The sequence below is a fragment of the Lissotriton vulgaris genome, chromosome 5, assembly GCF_964263255.1.
Source record: "Lissotriton vulgaris chromosome 5, aLisVul1.2, whole genome shotgun sequence".
Lineage (NCBI taxonomy): Eukaryota > Metazoa > Chordata > Amphibia > Caudata > Salamandridae > Lissotriton > Lissotriton vulgaris.
In genome coordinates, this window is record NC_141693.1 from 1,837,956,518 (window position 1) to 1,837,976,115 (window position 19,598).

The 19,598-nt window shown below is 47.8% G+C and overlaps 1 protein-coding gene across 1 annotated transcript in view; it reads right to left on the reverse strand.

Annotated features, from left to right (window-relative positions):
• KPNB1 (karyopherin subunit beta 1) overlaps positions 1–19,598 on the reverse strand; it is a 142,518-nt gene that overhangs the window by 84,935 nt on the left and 37,985 nt on the right. The window contains exons 9-15 of the mRNA XM_086924307.1: positions 19,030–19,131; positions 18,328–18,552; positions 16,669–16,860; positions 16,256–16,386; positions 15,566–15,713; positions 15,067–15,138; positions 3,057–3,201 (exon numbers count right to left, since the gene is read on the reverse strand). Coding sequence (XP_086780433.1) covers positions 3,057–3,201; positions 15,067–15,138; positions 15,566–15,713; positions 16,256–16,386; positions 16,669–16,860; positions 18,328–18,552; positions 19,030–19,131 — 1,015 coding nt within the window. The remainder of the gene's footprint in view (positions 1–3,056; positions 3,202–15,066; positions 15,139–15,565; positions 15,714–16,255; positions 16,387–16,668; positions 16,861–18,327; positions 18,553–19,029; positions 19,132–19,598) is intronic.

The window sequence follows — 19,598 nt, forward strand, 5'->3', positions numbered from 1 at the left end:
GAAACGGGAGATTTTCCGAATTAAACGGAGGGAAAGAAAACAGGAGGATACGACAGAACTGATCTGACTGTGCATGGATAGGTCATGACTGACTTTGATGCCGAGAGTGCGGACAGAAGAAGGAGCAGGGGGGGGACCAAAAGAAAGGGGCCAATGTGCGGGGGTCCAGGGGTTAGAGGGGCCACCGGTGAGAACAAGTTCCGTTTTATCTGGATTGAGCTTCAGTTGGTTAGCGCACATCCAGTCAGAAATGAAAACCAAGGTGGAACAGAACTTGGGAAGAGAATCCGGGGTGGAAGAAAGATCGAAAACGAGTTGAAGGTCATCTGCGTAATTATACACAGAGACCCCCAGCTCAAGAAGAGAAGTGATGAGGGGGTGAATATAAAGATTAAAAAGGAGAGGGGAAAGAGAAGAGCCTTGGGGAACACCACAAGTGACAGGACGGGGGGAAGCGGAGAAACCGGAGAGATGAACTGCCTGGGACCTATCCTGAAGGAAGGACGCCAGCCAGGAAAAGGCCGCGCCCCGAATGCCCGCTGCGCTGACACGGTCGAGGAGGATGGCATGGTCAACCGTGTCAAACGCAGCGGACAAGTCGAGAAGGACCAGAGTTTGGGGGAGATTGGAGTCGGCCTTCCCCTTAAGCTCGTCCAAGACTGCGAGGACCACCATCTCCGTGGAGTGGCCCGGGCGAAATCCTGCCTGGTGGGATGCAAGGAGGCCGTTCTCCTCAATATAAGAGGAGAGGCAGGAAGTGACATAAGCCTCGAGGATCTTGCCGAGGTAGGGAAGGAGAGAGATGGGACGGAAATTGGAGGGAAGAGAGGGATCTAGACCAGGTTTCTTTAGAATCGGAAGGACTATGGCAGATTTGAAAGAAGAGGGGACAGATCCGAGAGCCAAAGAGGAGTTGAGGAGGGCAAGGGGAGGTTCAGAGCAATTGGTGAAAAGGGTTTTAAGAATGCGTGCTGGCGCGCAATCCATGGGGAGCCAGACTGGATTTTGATCAAGAGTTTTAGAAATAGTTCAGTGGAAAGAGGAGGGAAGGAGGAAAAGGAAAAGGAAGGACAGGTGGGGCAGGGTTGAGGCAGTGTGGGAATGTTGGCTTTGATCTTTACGATCTTGTCGATAAAAAAATCATTGAGTGAAGTACAGAGGGACTGTGAGGGAACCGGGCTGGGGGTAGAGCGATCAGAGGTGGCAAGATTGTGGACCAGAGAGAAGATTTCACGGGGTTTGTAAGCCGCGAGTGCTACTCTCTCAGAAAAATAGGCGGTTTTGGCCGGCAAGATCGCTTTTTTATATTCAGCTAGGAGTGATTTGTATTTGGCGCGCAACAAGGGGCAATAGTTCCTTCTCCAGTGGCGTTCCGACCGCCTAAGGTCGAGTTTGAAAGTTTTAAGTTCTGGAGAGAACCATTTGTGCGCGTCGTGTGGGCGAATCGCCTTGATCTTTCTGAGCGGAGCGACAAGGTCGCAAGAAGAGGAAAGCCATGTGCCAATGGCGTTGACCTGAGAATCAAGAGAGATTAGTGAGGGTTGGGACAGATGAAGTCAAGGTGAGCGAGAGGGAGTCGAGGTCGGTACGATTCCAATTACGGGCTGAGATGTTCTTGGGGAGGGGAGGCTTGTCAGCCACTCCCAGGTGGATGGTGAAAGAAATGGAAAAATGATCCGACCAGACGCATGGGGAAATGAGAAGAGACGAAACAATGGGGCGGGAGGACCAAATTTGGTCCAGGATGTGACCCTGAACGTGGGTGGGGGCTGAAATATGAGATGTGAAGTTTAGGCATTGAAGAGTACCTGAAAAATCTTTCGAAGGGAGGTCTTCCCTGGGGTCGCCCGGCCAATAATTGAAGTCGCCGAGCAATAGGACGGAGGAATTATTGACCACGAGGGTGGCCATAAGGTCCTGAATGGAAGCTACAAAGGAGGGCATAGATTGAGGAGGGCGGTACACAAGGACAACAGTGAGGGGGGCAGGTAGATTGAGAGAGCGGGCCACGAGAAAGTCCACGTTAGAAATGGGGGGGTGATTAAGAAGTTGGAATTTGAGGGTTGACCGAATGATCATCGCCACCCCTCCCCCCCACCTTGCCGTCCGGACGGTCAGCCCGGAGGGCATAATAGGTGTCGGGAAGAATGGCTAAGAGATCGGGAAGGGAGTCAGCAGTGAACCAGGTTTCGGTCAGAAAGAGGAAATCCGGGGAATCGGAGGTAAGGAGATTAAAGAGAGCCGTCTGATGTTTAGCCGCTGAGCGGGTGTTAAGCAGTATGGCAGAGGCTGCGGTGAGGCAGAGAGGGAGGAATAGCAAGAGGCAGAGGAGAGATTAGCAGCTGGGGGGGTAGTGCTAGTGGGGCTAGGAAGAAGCGGGGTCAGGAGAGGGAGAGTAGAGGCGAGAATACCAAGTGTGTCAAGGTGTCGCAAGAGTGGAGATGAAAGTGGGGAGACAACAGTGAGAGCTAGGAGTTGTGCTGAGGTACAAGTCAGAAAAAGAGCAGGGGATGTGGCCCCTGGTCCCGGCCCGTCGCGGACGGGCGCAGACGGGCTTAACTTAGGCGCAACTTCGGCGCGCCTTCGTCGCGTCCGCTGCGCAGCCGGGGCACCATTAAGTAGAGACACATGAGGGGAAAGTTCGGAGGTGTGGCAAGGGGGGAGGGGCCAAAGAACTGCAGCACCGAGCCCAGACCCGCCCAAGATGGTGGAGCCGCCCGTCCCACTCCAAGAGTCAGGCAAGGAGGGGGCGATCAGCGGTGGCGGTCTGGGTTGCGAGCAGGACAGAGGCAGCCAAGAAGAACAGGAGCGCTGGCTCCGTAGCGCCAAGCAGCAAAGCAGGTAGGCGGGCTAATGACTTGTAGGCAAGTGTCCAAGAAGATTTTTAAAAAACAGCGTTGCTCCCGGAGTCGCCTCGGGAGTTCTGAGAAGATGCAGGAAGGAGAAGTTTAATGGTGCTGGTATTTCTAGAAACACTAACAGAGACCTGCATTGGTTACTTAATCCACCCTCCTGAGCCACAACCCTCCCCACTGCCATGCAGATTTGAGACTAACCTTCCACTAAAGTGCTGACAGCCATTAAGGCATCCTCTTGCACACCACCTGAACCAGCAGTGCCCTGAAACATCCTGAGAAGAGAGGCCATCACCACATCCGATATCTGCAGGGCATCCTGATGTTGGACCTTCCTCAAGACGTTCTGAAATTAAGGATAAAAATATATTAACATTGACCAATATTACAACTCATCATGCTTTTTCTTAGTCAAGACATGCAAACGGCTCATTAAACGGACTTTTGAACAGTCAATTCTGTCTTAGTGCCCACTTTGACATTTTGTAGTTTGCAACCATGAGCTGCCTTCAAAAAAATTTGAGCTGTAGGAAAGTGACCCTTTTTTGACATGGACATCCCCACTTTAACCTCGTAAATGTGATCTCAACTGAAATTGCACTGGGTTTCTGCTAACCAGGTCCTCTGTGAGAGCTCTTTCCCTAACACTATACAATTGTTACCTTGAGCACCCTCTGTAGGTCCCTAGCAAATGGTACCCTGGTACCCAAGGCCTGAGTTACTAGGGAGGGTTCCTAAGGGCTGCAGTACGAGTTGTGCCACCAAAAAGGGCCTCTCACTAAGTACACCCATCGCAATTGCAATTGAGGAAGTACCTCTTGTAGGGAGGTCATCTTGAACCTTTGCGTTCTTACGAACTTGTTTAAGAATCTTAGGTCCAGGATGGGTCTCATAGTTTCGTCCACCTTTGGTACCAGGAAGTATGTGGACTATACGCCCTTGTTCCTTTTCCCTGTAAGGTACTGGCTCTATGGCTTGTTTTTGCAGGAGCTCCTTTGCTTCCTCCCGAAGGAGCTGTAGGTCTTTCCTTGCTAGTGGCCTTTTTGGTTTTCTGTCCGTTGGCTTTCCCCCCCCCCAACTCTATGCAGTACCCATACTGTATGATGTTGAGTACCCATTTGTCTGATGTTATACTCTTCCACTCCCTTAGAAAGTGTTTCAGTCTTCCTCCCACTGGTCTTACATCGGACAGGAGTTACACGAACTAGACAACTCCATACATGTCTTTGTGCTCCACCCTGGGAGTTTTTGCTCGGGTGGGCACATGGAGTTTTATTAAGTCACTTCCAGGCGGGCTGCTGTTCCCCCCCCTCTTATGTCCACATCAATTTCCTCTCCCGCGAAAGAACTGGCCTCTTGGTTGGTACTGCCAGGACTGTTTTTGCTGCCCCTGCTGTGTCTGGGTGTCTGCTTGGTGGGCTTGTTGGAACGCCTGGTGTGATGTACCTGGCTGGTTTCCTCCCCTCCTGTTAGGTCTTCGTGACGGGGTGCCCCTTTAAGTACCTCTGAACTGCAATGGCCCAATGGATCTTGCAGTTTTGTTATCCTTCTTCAGTTGGCTGAGTTTCTCATCAACTGGGGCCCGAACAGAATTTCTCCGCTGAACGGTGTAATGAGGATGCTGTGCTGCACTTCTGGCTTGAAGCCCGAAATTCTGAGCCAGGCTTGTCTTCTCTCCTTGATGCCATCATGAGCCTGCTGGAGGCGTCTGCTCCATCCAGGGCAGTCTTGAGGCAAGAATTGGCTACATTCTTCCCCTCTTCGACAAGGTTTTCAGCTCTTTGCTTGAATTCCTGTGGCATGTTCTTTACTAACTCGCCCAGCTCTTCCAGGATCCGGTATTGGTGCCTGTTTAGCAGAGCATTGGAATTTGCCATGCGCCAGTGCATTGCGGAATTACGTTCAATTCTTCTCCCCACCAGGTCCATCCTCTTGCTTTCTTTGTCTGGAGGTGGCCCAGACGTGGTAGGCCCATTGGCCCTCTTTCTTGACGTGACTGCGATGGAGTCTGCTGAGACCGATCCCTGAATGTAGGGTGGGTCCTTGGAGGAATGTTTGTACTTTTTCTCCGACCTGAGAGTGACTGCTTTGCATGTAGCTGGTTCTTTGAAAGACTCTTTTCCCTGTGCCATGACACTGTCGAGCATGGGCAGGAACTGGCTCCTTGTTTGTGTAGGAAGCAGTGTCTCGAGAAGGAAGGAGTAGTTTGTCCTGTAACTCCAGTTCTGTAGTAGGGGTATCTCGGTTATAGTCATAATCTAGTGAATAGTCCCGCCCATGTGCGTGGACCCCGGCAATCAAAAATAATCTAAGTTGTCAAATCATGCAGACCCTGCAGGACACAAGAGAATTTAAAGACAAATAATGCAGCCTATATCCACAGGCTACACTGTCCAGTACTTCAACTAGAAATTCCACCAAATAACACCACACAACCCAGCCTGCAGTTTCTACCATAGAGAAACTTGCCTCCCCCAGTAAAAGACACTGGAATGATAGAGGAAGGCATGGACAGACAAGCCCCATAGGCTGCCATTATGTGGCTTAAATAGGATACTGTGCCTTTAAGAAAACTTCCCCCAGTATCCCAGAATGCATAGCAGGTCACTCTTACTTTCAGTTCTTTTTAAAGGCGTAGCACGCCAGACTTGTAGCATTCCTTACATGAAGAATTATCTCCACCGGGGAGGAGGGCGGGCGCTTATGACTATAACAGATACCCCTACTACAGAACTGGAGTTACAGGACAGAAACTACTCCTTCTGTAGTAGGGGATCTCTGTGTATAGTCATAATCTAGTGACTAGAATGGCAAGCCCATCCCCACACCAAAGCGGAGGTGGATAAAGAAATTAACGCCACTATTGTGCAAACAAATTCCGCAGCAAAGCCTGCCCAACCTGAGCATCTGCCCTGGCATCAGTGTCCAGACAGTAATGCTTAGCAAAGGTATGAACCGACTTCCAAGTGGCTGCTTTGCAGATTTCAGCTATCAGCACGTTACGGAGCAAGGCTTTCGTGGCAGCTTTGCCCCTGGTGGAATGAGCCTTAGGCTTACCTCCTAAGGTCTTATTAGCTTTTTGGTACCAATTGTATGCAGGACGCAATCCACCTAGAAATGGACTGCTTAGAGGTAGCAAGACCCGTCCTGGCTGATCCATAATTAACAAACAACTGGTCAGACCTACGAATATCTTTGGTTTTATCCAGATAAAGGATTTTGAAAAAACGTAGGCAAAGTTATGGTCTGGTTGACATGAAAATCAGAAATAACCTTGGGAAGAAATTTAGGGCGAGTATGCATAACCTTAGCAGCATGAAATACAGTATAAGGTTCTTGGCAACACAACGCCTGAATTTCCCTCACCCTGCGGGCCGATGTGATGGCCACGAGAAATGCCGCCTCCCAGGACAGGTGCTGCAACAAAACCTTATGAATAGGTTCAAAAGGCTCCTTCATCAACCTGGACAGCACCACATTCAGTTCCCATGAAGGCGAAGGAAGCCTGACAGGAGGTAATACTTTCTTCAAGCCTTCCAGAAAATCTTTGATCACAGGGATCTGGAAGAAGGAAGTCTGTGAAGGGCATTTCCTGTAGGCAGAGATGAACCTTAAGGAATGAACATTAAGTCCAGACTGCGCCAAATGTAGAAGGTAAGGAAGGATGACATCTTCCTTACACGTCGTCGGGTCATGGTTCTTAGACTGGCACCAGATACAGAACCTCTTCCACTTGTAAGCATAGGAAGTCCGAGTGGAAGGTCTCTTGGACTCCATCAGTATGTCCATGCAATCCTCAGGCAGATTCAGATGGCCATATTGCACTCTCAGGAGCCATGCCGCCAAACTCAAAGACGAGGTTGGGGTGTAACATCCGTCCCCCGAACTTCGTGAGAAGGTCCGGCCTGCACAGCAGCCGAATGGGAGGAAGGAGAGACCGGTGAAGTAGGTCCGTGAACCATCACTGTCTGGGCTATTCCGGGGCAATGAGTATCATCCGAGCCCTGGACCGGGCCAACTTGATGAGCACCACCGGAATCAGGTGAATGGGAGGAAAAGCGTACAAAAAAAAAACTGTTCGACCAGTTGATCCATAGCGCATTCCCCAGCGTCCCCCGCTGGTAGTACCTGGAGGCGAAGTCTTTGCATTTGCCGTTTTCGGCGGTGGCAAACAAATCTATGTCTGGAGTTCCCCCAGCTTGCGAAGACTTCTCCTAGTACTTCGTAGTTTATGACCCATTCGTGGTTTTCCTGAACCAGTCTGCTCAGCGCATCTGCCTGAACACTCTGCACACCTGGCAGATGGGTAGCCGTTAGTCAGTCCTCTGGCTAGGAGCCAGTGCCAGATCGCTTGCGCCTCCTGCGACAGAGTGCGTGATCTCGAGCCCCCCTGCTTGTTGAGGTAATACATCCTGGTGGTATTGTCCGTCTGTACAAGCAGAGAGTTGGTCTGGAAGGACGGAAGAAAGGCCTTCAGTGTCAAGTGAACAGCTCTGAGTTCCAGGAAATTGATGTGATACGTGGCCTCCATCGGTGACCACGTTCCTTGAATCTGTAGGTTCCCGGAGTGCGCTCCCCACCCCAGGAGAGAAGCATCCGTCACAACAGTCTGAGAAGGAATGTCCTTGTGAAAGGGAACCCCTCTGAGATTCTCCGCTGAACACCACCACTTCAGTGACTGAAGAGCATGCAGAGACTGCCGCATCTTGTCGTCCCAAGATCCTTTCCTCTGATCCCACTGATCTTACAAGCACTCCTGCAGCGGTCTCATGTGCAGCCGTGCGTGCGGCGTCAGGAAGATACAAGAGGCCATCGATCCCAGTAGAGAAGACACCATCCTCACTGTTGTAGATGGAGTTGTCATAAGAGCCTGAGCCTTCCGAAGGAGAGATAATTGTCGCTCTTCTGAAGGAGACACGCTTGCTGACAGCGTATTGATGGAGGCTCCCAAGTACTGTATGCATTGGACCTGAGTCGGGACCGACTTGGACATGTTGATGTGCAACCCCAGCTTTTTCAAGAGAACGCACGTCTTCTGGAAGTGTGCTCGCGCTTCCGAGAAGGAGGATGCCTTGATCAACCAATCATCCAGGTACGGGTACACAAACACCTTGTTCTTCCGTAGGTGTGCTGCTACCACCGCCATGCACTTCGAGAATGTTCTCGGCGCAGACTTTAGTCCGAATGGGAGTACTGTGTATTGATAGTGATTGGTGCCAACTTGGAACCGCAGGAACTTCCTGTGTTTGTGTGCAATGGGCACATTGAAGTACGCATCCTGTAGGTCTATAGCACATAGCCAGTCTCCCTGTTGCAACTGAGGATAAATCTGATGCAACGACATCATGCAAAACTTTTCCCTGCAAATCCATTTGTTTGCCTGTCGCAAGTACAGAATGGGCCTGAACTCGTTCTTGTCCTTCTTGCGAACCAAGAAGAACCGGGAGTACAGACCTCTTCCTCTCTGGGACAGAGGTACGTCTTCTATCGCCCTTTTCCTTGACAGGATATCAGCTTCCGCCTGAAGCTCGAGCAGCTGAAACTGCGAGCTGACCGGTGGAATTGCTGGAGGCGGGCTGATGAACCGAAGACTGCATCCATTGCAAACAATACTCAGCACCCACTTGTCCTGAGCAATTTTTTCTGGAAGAGTGGAGAAAAATTAAACGCTTCCCCCCCCCACCAGAGGGGGTAACGGATGAAGGGGAAGTAACCGCTCAGGGTCGCGACCGGGCCGGGTCCTTGTTCGCTGTAGAGGACTGCTGTCCCCCTCTACCCTTCTGGCGCTTCTGGAAGGGTCTCCGGAACTGCTGCCGTTGTTGCTGATGCTGCCCCGAAGACTGCCCTCGTCCTCTACCCTGTGCACCGAACTGTCTTTGGAACGGGCAGTAGGACTGCTTTTCCTTCGGCTTCTCCAAGCCCACAGCCGTAAGGGTCTCCGTCTTCATGCGGGCCATCTCGTCATCTGCGTGTTTTCCGAATAAGGTCTCCCCGGAAAAGGGCAGATTGGCCACCCGCTGCTGGGCCTCCGGCTTGAGTGACGCGAGCCTGAACCAAGCATGGCGTCTGACTGATCCCATGACCGTAACCATGGGCAGCCAACAGGGAGACATCCGCCGCTGCGCTGATGACTTGGTTTGACAGCAGCATTCCTTCCTTGAGGATCTCTTGGCAGTCCTCCCTCGTCTCTTGGCAGAAGTTCCACAAACTGTTGCAGGGAGTCCCACAGAGCCCGGTCATAGCGGCCTAGCAGCACCGCAGGACGCCTTCATAGCCGTGGACGCAGTCCCACAAGCCTTCCTTCCAGCCGAGTCGATCCATTGACTTTCTTTATCTGGAGGCACAGTGGAGGACGGGGAGGTAGAGTGTAACTTCCTGGCAGTCGTCACTATCACGGAATCAGGGACCGGATCTATCCTCAGAAAGGCCGGGTCCGAATCCGGGGCCCTGTACTTCTTCAGAAGCCGGGAGGGAGCGGCCTTCACTACCGCCGGTGTGAGGAACAGCTCCTCTGCAGGTTCTACCAGTCCAGGTACCAGTGGTAGGAGAGGGCGAGACAAGTGCCTCTTGTGAAGCATTTCAAATATCACGGACGTCGTAGGTGTTGGAGCCATCACAGTGATAACCAATTTAACAGCCCCTGCCTCAGGAGAACCTCTAGGAATGTACTTTTGTCGTCCACTGGAGACACTCTGGTCCCTGGGGAGCCCGTCAAAGTCTGAGTAGGAGCAGGTCCTGGAGGAGTCCGTGCGGGACCAAGATCCCCTTCTCCTATAGTGATGCCTTGATCTGGTGGAGGATCTGCGTCGACCTCAATCTTCCTCTCCGTCCGGAGCGCGATCGTGACCTCCTCGGCCTAGGGCAATCAACCGGTTCCACCGTAGCAGGTGACTTGGGCTTGGCCGGGGCCTTCGGCTTAGGTGTCGACGGCAACCTGTGCCTCGGCGGCAACCTGTGCCTCGATGGCGAGAATCTTTGGCGACGATAGTCTCCTCTTCGCCGTCGGCGAAGTCGCCTCGACGGCGAGCGCCGACGCCTGGCCTTTTGAGGTCGATCGCTCGACGAGGACGTAGACGTCGAAATAGTCACCGGGGACTTAGATGCTCTTTTAACATCCTTCGACGCCGAGCGTCGGCGTTTCGCCCCCGACGACGGGGAACAGACCGTAGTCATCCCTCTCGACGCCGTAGTCTGTGCAATCGACCCAGGCGGGAAATGGTGACGTTTGCTGGCCTTCCTGCCCCTGGGGAGCCCCCCCAGAGGCCTCAGCATGGGCAGATGAAGCCCCTCCAGACCCACCTTGTGCCTTCATTCTTCGAGGCCCTGAAGTCTGATCTGCTTTGTCCTTCAGGGTCCTGCCAGAGAAGCCTTGACAGATCACACACTCCTCTGGGACGTGGGAAGATGGCAGGCAGAGGATACACACCTCATGGGGATCCGATTTGGCCTTCCTGGAGCACTCCAGGCATTTATCGAATAATGCAGGCATATCCGACAAAAAACAGGGTGCAAGAACCAAGGAGAAAGGCACCAAAGTACTATAAAGCACTTAACTTTGAAAAAAGCAGTGAAAAATCACCAAAAACCCCTAAAAAGGGAGAGCTCAATGCTCCAGGGTCCTGCTTGCAGGAGCCGGAAAAAAGAACTGAAAGTAAAAGGGACCTGCAGTGCATTCTGGGATACTGTGAAGTTCTGGAAAGTTCTCTTAAAGGCACAGTATCCTGTTTTGAGCCACATAATGGCAGCCTATGGGGTTTGTCTGTCCATGTCTTCCTATTAATCATTCCAGAGGGTTTTTGCTGCTGAGGCAAGGGAAATCTGGACAGACTTTGCGGTTTGTGGATTTTTGGTGGAATTTCTAGTTGAAGTACTGGACAGTGTAGCCTGTTTATAGGCTGCATTATCCGTCTTTAAATTCTCTTAAGTGTCTGTGCAGTTCTGCATTTTTTGACACCTTAAGAGATTTTAATTTGCTCCGTGGTCCACACATGGGCGGGACTATTCCCTAGATTATTACTATACACAGAGATCCCCTACTACAGAAATTAAAATCCCTGGGAGGAGTGCTGCCTTACACTTCGAGACAGTGACTGTGTCCAGGCAGATCGGAGTCTTCTGCACTTGACACCCACGGCCCAAGTCAGAGTAGCTCACTGTCCAAAAAGTCTCTCCAGCAACCCAGACATAGAGTCCAGCAGTGGCCGAACTCTAATGATCTCCACGACAGCACCTGCAGCACGAATCCAGAGGCTACCCTGAACGAGACTTGCACCAGTTAGAAGAAGCCCCAGGGCCTTGGTGGGCTGAACAGACAGTGCCCCTATACCTTTGCTGCCGCTGGTCTCCCTTCTGCAGCCTCCAGCGCAACGCCTGCAGCCTGTCAACAGAATCTCCACTGGCGAGCACTGGGCACCTGTTCCTCCTCTGGCCTCAAGTACAGGCGTCCCCTGTCTGTGGTTCCTGGGGCTTGAAGTCCCCGTACAGGCAGCATAGCATGCTTCACTGGTTCTCTGGGTGTAGGTTCTCTTTCTAGTAGTGTTCACCACTAGAGGTTGGTAGGTACATTGCCCCAGCTGTAAAGTATGTCAGCAGATGCCATTTTGTATTTCTTTGCTATCATGGGTGTCACTATCTTGACAGGTCACTTTACTTTCTCCAACACATACTCTTAAGCATGGGCAGGAATTAAACAGCCTGCTCAGTTTTCAACAAGATCTTGACTTGAAGTCTTCTTCCTTGAAGATATGGAGCTTCACCATGTGATGTGCAGCCCTCTGAGACGTCGCAATACGCTGAAGAAGTCATCTGGTGGTGAAGCCATTGTCACATGGTCAGTATAGGCCTTGTTAGAAACACCACCACTTTACATGTCCAAGCTTCTCTAGTTGCCTCCTCTCAAAACACTGACATTTGCCATATATTTGTGTCCGTATAGGATAGTCTCAAACTGCACTGCTTACATTTGCGCTTCGCAGGCACTCCATCACAACACCTTCAAAATTCAGTACAAGGGATAAAGTGCACTGCACAAATGTCATTGTCCGGTAAGGGAACAGCTATCATAATAGAACAAACAATTTTGGCCTGACTGACTTCGGCATGGCAGCATGGGCGCTGATATATATATATATACACACATATACATACACACACACATACACATACACATACACAGAATGGCTTCCCTTTTTAGATCAGAGGAGCACTCCATTGACACTGCGAGGTCGCTGCATGTCAGAATTCCAGCCCAGCTGATTTCAGTTTACCCCTGCGAGGAGGGAAGCCCTGCACGCTTACGACACTTCGCCACAGGTAAAGGGGAGTCAGATCACTCAGCAGGGATTTTAGCAGATCATCCACCCTAGGCAAAACTAAGTCAGGGAGTAGATTACATCACAGCACTTTTATGTTAGCATATATTCACTGTTCCAGCACAATGGTGGAATGGCTCATCTTTTTCACTGTGCTCGCAATCCTAATTACACTATCCAGTTTCCTTCAATTAATCATTGCTGCACACGTATTTTACTCAAGAATCAATGCTTCAACAACATTTTAACTGCAGCCTGTATTTCTTTAGGTGTACATGAGTAACCAAACAAAGGTTCTAGATCAGTTACAATTTCCTTGGGAACCAGGGTTGTGATGTTCGGAGGCTGTGTAATCTGTTACCGGATTAGGTTTGGGGTACAGATGGGGCTTTGTAGGCAAACTGGACTATAGGCCAACATATACAGCTGTGCACTGAATCAGTCTGGCAAACCCCTGATTTTGTTGTTCAACAAACGTACAGTTTTTAATAGGAAGTAAAAGGTCATACACCAGACAGGACTTCAAGTTGGTATACTGCAGACCAACACTGTAAACATTCCCGGTCAGTAAGTGTGCCAATTTCTGCAGTGAAGGTGAAAGGCTGTTATGGACGAACTGGGCTTTATGGAGTTTGAGGTAGGAGACTGGTGTTCTTCTGCCGCTGCGGTTTCTTTGGGTTTGCAGAATGTAGCAAGCTTCTTGAAATGTTAGGTTCTTCAGAGGTGTAGGATCGGTCTTTTAAAGGAGGGCAAGCCATCATTTTTCCTGATTAATGACGGATATCTTCCCTTGCTTGATATCAGGCTGTGCTTGCAGCTGGAATATCATGGCTGTGCTGCTCTGAGTTAGAACTGATCTTGGGGTAGACTTCTATACATCGGAAAAGTGAGATCTGGCTTTGCAGGACAGTTGGATTGACAACCCTCCAAGGCATTCAATGACAGCTGCTCTGCACGTCCTTAACTGGTTTTTCCTGAAGATCTCGCGAAGCACAGTTTTTCGAGTTTCTAGAAGCGAAGAGCAGATGCATAGGAGGTGTAGTAATGTCTCTTCTTCCTGCCAACACAGTCTACATTCTTTCGTCGGCCATGTACGCTTCCATTTCGGGGTCAAGTCCTTCGTGGGGAAGTGCCCCAAACATAGCATCGTCGGACAATGCTTTTTGTTCTGTGCGAAGTGTTCTGACAGACATCGTTGTGGTTTCAGCATCTGATAAGATTGAATCCCTGCCCTTGCGTGTTTTTTTTTTTTGCAAAGGTAGTTTTGTCCGTTAACAGAGAAATTTGTTTGGTTGCAGTGTTCACAGCATTTTTGAACACGGAGTAGGAAGTGATTGTGTGCCAGACCTCTTCAAGGTGTAAGTCTGCGAGTGACTCTGGTCATACAGTGACAATGGAGTTATTTTGCCTTGCTTGCGGTTTAATTTCTGCCCAGCAAGAGTGGGCTTAGGTATTTTCCTCTGCTTGCCTCATCCACCAGTCATATTTGGCAATTGCTCCTTGGCGGGCTGGTTTCTGTTTTATAAGCCCATATTCCAGTCATATCTGACTGGGAGATGTACCTGGGGATTGAGAACAGACTCTAAAAAGACTCAACAGGTCTTGGTTTAAGGGGGCTGCATCTTTTGTGTTCAGTAATTCTGACACGTATGATATAGTTGGAATGAATTTTGCTGCAATTCCGTTTAGCAGGTGACCAGTTGAACAGCCTTTAAACTTCCTCTCTAGGGTTTTAAAGGCATAATGGAGTTGTTTTGCTTACGTTTTTCCTTGGTCTAGCTGGTGGTTAAAATTATGATCGTGATCGAGTTGGAACCCAAGATATTAGTACGAATCCAACTGGGATATTGATTTGTCATCTAGATTCCAGATGAATTTGCCTTTTGGCCCAGTTTTCTGATGTTTAGAAAAGCATAGCAACTGCATTTATTAACTCTTGAAGCTCTTGAGCTCAATTTATTTCTTTTTTTTTAGGATCTGCAAATTATGCTGCAGATGTGGCAAAACTATAATTATGCAAAAATTGCCATGCAGCACAATCTCAATTCTAGTGGCCCTGCCTATACCTTGTAAATTCTATATCTCTAGGACCTTCCGGCTGATCTATCATTGTGGCGTCTAAAAATACAGTCTTTTATAAATTGGTGTCAGATTTCTTGGGAGTAGTCTATTCTTCAATGGTTTTGTTGCTTTTTTAAATGCTTTACACAGGTTTGTGTAAGCTTAGCTGCTCAGAGCTAACGGTTTGACAAACTAAACGTACAGGCCCTAAAAGGGATGGTAAGTATTACACAGAGGTTGCACCACCAGACCATATAATAGACCATTACCTCAAAAAGTGGCTTTTTAAAATTGGTGGAGGAGATTGCCAGCACTGGAGTTTTACAATTTACTGTAGCCCAACGGTTTCTAAATCTCAAAGTATGCTTGTACCGGATGAAACAAAACTGAGTGCAGCCAATGGGGAGGTTTGTTTATGCACTCAAACAGGCATAAAATCTACAACTGGACTGGTACTCTTAATGGGCCCAATAATCTCTTATTTACTCAGTCATGTGACAAGGCTGATTGGTATCAACGTGGACCAAACAGGGATCCTCTCCCTACCTCCAAGGCCAGAGTTTTGTTATGACACCAGATACTCTTATTGCATCTCAAAAATCTAATCACATTTCAATAGTTACGGTTATGCTAGACATTTCCATATTAGCTTTGGGAGGAAATTAAGGTAGAAAAAAATACCGGATGTTCCCAAGTAATCAGACTTCTACTGCAGATAACGTAATACTATAGAAGGTATTGAGAAGTCCTACCATTACAATAAGACTACACCCAAAAAGTCAGACCCTGCAGTGCGGGATAATGTGTGGCGAGCAGTGAAAAGAAAAAAGGGGTCTCACCTGCAGAGTAGCGCAAAGCAAAGATTGGAGATCGTTGAACTGAATTCGGTCTGATGTGCTCTGGATGTGAGACTGTAGAAAAACATAAGAGTCAGTGAAGCAAGAGCACAAATCCATTAACAAAACAGGGCATTTAAAGTCATTAATCAGAGCACAGTTATATTCCATTATAGCACTCCAGAGACATCCCGAAGGGTTGCTCATGAGATCCATACTCCTCAGTAAGCCGAGAAAATTTTAAGACAGACTCAGGATACCACGGCCTTCAGATTTTTCAGACACCTTATTACTCTGTGCAAAAAAATATATATTCTACAACAAAAGTCACCCTATCCAACTTATTAACCACACTGTTCCAGTATTTGGGGCAAGAGGGCCCTGCTCCAAATCAGACAGGTGAGCGTGGTGTCAGTCAACAGGGATACTACTACATATTCCTGATCAAGATAACTTTAATACCCAAATTTACCTTTAAGACTGGCCCTTCCCAGTTACTCACCTCCATCTGGAGGACCTGCTGTAACCGCTCCATGATAACCAGCGTGGTCTTCTGGACAGCAGGGTAACAGTCCTTGGCGCTATTTTTCACTATTTCCATTAGCGCCTCATAAGCAGCACTCCGAAGGTTGTTTTGATGCCCATCAGGCCTAGACACAAAAGCAAACACTAAGAACCAAACACTGAGAAGCAAACAGCTGGTAGAAAACAAACTGGACAGTCACTAATAAAATAATTTAAAAACAGACTTCGCAATATCAGACCAGCATTCTAATCAGACCCAATGGACTAGAACAATGTACGTACACAACAGGGAATCAGACTATACAAAAAGGTACAGGACACTAAGCATCTGAAGCAAGGACTGCATTTCATAAAAAGGGTGCATAGTGTACAGGGGGAATCCATCTACAGACTTGCAGAGAAAGGCCTTGGTTGTGGTAAACAGACACCCAGGGGTTTGAGAATCTCAGCCTGCAAAGGGAAAGACGTGTGGATTTTGAAAATATCAGGTCAGGGCGGTGCGCATGCTGTGTAGATGCCTGGGATCTTAATGTTGTATCGCATTTTCTACCCGTTAGCTTGTTTTGCCTATACAAAATCTAATAAAAAGTTTTATTAAAAAAAAAACCCTGCACGTTGGAACTGTCTTGCTTACGGCCCATAGAGGAAGATCTTTAGTCTCCATTACCTATCTGTGGTTTCCAGGAGTTTCTGCACAATGAGTTCAAAGGAAGATGACAAACAATAGGTTGCTGGCTCTTCTTGATCATCAGCCACGTCAGCAGCTTCATAGGCAGCTTCAGCAAGACTAGAAAAAGCCTAAGAAAGAAGCAACCAAGCTGTTAACGCAACACAAGATGCAGTGGGGGACAAGATAAAGCACAAAGAGACTCAATTCCTAAAGCATATTAGACTCACTAGGCTACTTGTAAATTTATTCAGCCCTTGGAGCAGTAATCAGGGACCAGCCAATAGCACCAATCAAACATCTTACAAGTGAGATTCAAATCAACTGCCCGCTCTAACACTTCAAATGTAAAACAGCCTGTAAATCCCCCCCCTGCCACAAATTTCTTCCACACAGTCCTTGTCCAGACTTACCCAGCAGACGTTAGATGCTACTCTTGGCTCTGCACCCAGGTTCTCAATCAAGCAAAGCAGCAGGGGTGCCAAGTACATATCATTGATGGCTGCCTCAGGAAGAAGTTCACAAATTCGCCCCACAGTCCATGCGGTTGTGTCGCGAACCACTACGCTCGGGTCCTTCATTAAATCTATGAGTGTGGGCATTGCCTGTGGTAAAGTACAAAATTAGAAGGCAAAGGGGAGAAAGGGGGGGGGGGGGGCGGGGGGGGGGGGGGGGAGGCAGACCGAAAAGAAAGCTGGGTTTAGAGACTATTTCAAAGACAAAAAATAACTTAACTGAGCCCAGATGAGAACATGAGCACGATTTAAGATAAACCCAGATCTCGTAAAAGAAAAGTCAGTCTACACCAAATTCAGGTTAATTTGGGGAATGAGACCAGATCCATAGCAGGGATTCCAACCCACATGCTGTATGGGTAATCCTTTTTGCCCGCAACCCTCCGCCACAGAATAAAAGTTCAGTGTTTCATTGCAGTCACTGTTGATTCTCCCCCCCCTCCCTTCCCCATGAGAAACATTTTTATTCAAAATAACTCGCATCACATGGCCAAAGATTCCTGCAAACAAAACTACAAAACTGAGTGGAAATAAAAGTTAAATCAGGAAAAGATTACCAGCAAGTCAGCAATGCCAACACTAGTGCCAGGTTGGAGCTGCAAGAGTGCTCATGGAAGTGAACGAGCAAATGACCACTAAGGATAGCTTCTCAGCTAAAACTTGTCACTCACTACTAAATGGTGCAATGAAGAGTCCCATTTAACCAAGGAGACACTAGTCTTAAATCTGGGACTGCAGAGGATGGTCAAAGCATATCTCCGAATACAGAAAGTGTATGTAATCAAGTGTAGAAATAGCGATTAAAAAAAAGAACAGGTTTGAGAAAATAAAAAGCTAGTAATATTTTTCACTAACTTCTAGCAATATTGAAACCTCACTGAATAGACAAATTAATGGTCTGAATATTAGAGTTGTACTTCGGTTTTGTAGTAGTTTGAGTGAATTTGTCTAATTAAAACGACATGATCTTCTCATCATTTTTGCAAAAATGTTCTATTATCAATGGATTCTGTTGAAAACCCGTAACGAGAAACACCAAAACCCACATGAAATTGAAGGGTGTAGTTCCAACACAAAAGATTTTATGAAGGGTCAGGTGGCTCAATGGACTAATGTATTCACTTAATGACTGTCTTTGACCTCACAATCTCATGTTCAAATAGTGACAAATAGTGACAAGTACACTCAGTTGTCACCCTGCTGAAGTGTACAAAGGTACCACCGAGTTGGTGGATATCTAGTATCTGCCAATAGCACTAAGTCATGAGTGTAAGTGCACTCTACAAATACTCCAGTTATATTGACCGAAGTAACAATCCTGAAAAATGAGGTGTGAAGGGTGATCTTAACACCTACTCTAGGGGGAAGGGAAAAAAGGGGAACCTGGCTCTGACATATCAATGGAAGCAGACATTAGGTTTCTTGAAAGAAGGAGAAAGGCAGCGGAAGAGGGGTTCGTTAAAACAGAAGTATTAGAAAGATACCCAATTAGGTCCAGAAAAAAGCAACAAAAGGTAGGCATATCAGGACAACGAACGTGAAAGTTTGGCGCCAGACCTGAATTACTAAAGGCTTCAGCTGATTAGGTTCTGGCCCCTCTAGAATGCATCCGAAAGCCATCACAGCTGCGTCCCTGTATCGCCAGTCAATATTTTTTATGTGTTCTTTGATGAAGGGAAGAACATGGGGGACAATGTCGTCTTCACAGCAAGTGGACAAAAGCATGAGACACACACCAGCTGCTTTACAAGGGTTCCAATCATCATCGTCGTCATTCTCATCCTGCAAAGTAGAGCAAAAAAAGGAAAATCACTATAAAAAGGTATGTGAATACCCTGCCAATCCCGGTTGCCACGCAGTTGCATTTTATGGTCCTTTTCACCGCAATTATTGTCAAAATGCTAACATGTCCAAACTCTACAAAGACACAGACGCTTGTCTTACCATTAGGTCTCTCCAACAGGTAACCTATTTTTAAGAGGAGCAAGATTTCCAAAGATTTTCTTTAGACAGCTAGACTACAATCGGAAGAAAAATATATGGCTTGTGCTCTCAACTTCAGAATATTATCACTTTTAAGTATTCAGGCTGCCTCTGTACCATCATCAAGCAAAGAATATAACCAAGGTTCTCAGCTCAAAAAATTTTTTTATTCAACTCACAAGCACTTTCTTTTCTTAAGGCGATCACACTCCATTAAACCGCTTATGAACACAATTCCAAGAACCAGTGAGCAGGAATTAATTCAAGAGGACCTACCTGTTTGGTGAGGGTTTGAGTCAGGATAGGTACCAGGTACTGCAGAGCTCCCTTGGCATAGAATTTGCTGGTGTGCTCTGGAGGTCGCCCTTGCTCTGAGGCCTAAAAGACAAATCAGGTTAGCACATTAAATCTACCAGAAAACAAAAAGCCGATTATGCTCCAAAAAGTGTACTCCCTTAGTCTATGAATTACTGTATAGTAAAATTGAAGCGCATTAACAACTTTGAATTCTCAAAAAAAAAAAAAAAAACACACAACCGGTAAGTAATAACCTGAAGACCCATAGGTAAAGTGGGCAGTGATAAATTGGGACAAGTTCACCTTTATAAAAATAAAAAATGTCAAAGACTAGTCTACTGGCTGAGAGAACGAAAACAGCAAATTCTAAATGGCCAGACTTGGAACAACTACTGAAGCGAGCTCCTGGCGGTTTTGATCACAGGGTTGAGTGCTGGCCACCATGGCGGTCTGAAAACAGTTCAGACGTTCTTCCTTGTGAAGTCCATGATACAAAAGTGGAACACTAAAATAAAAATAAGGCACACTGAATGGGATTATTGTGGGCT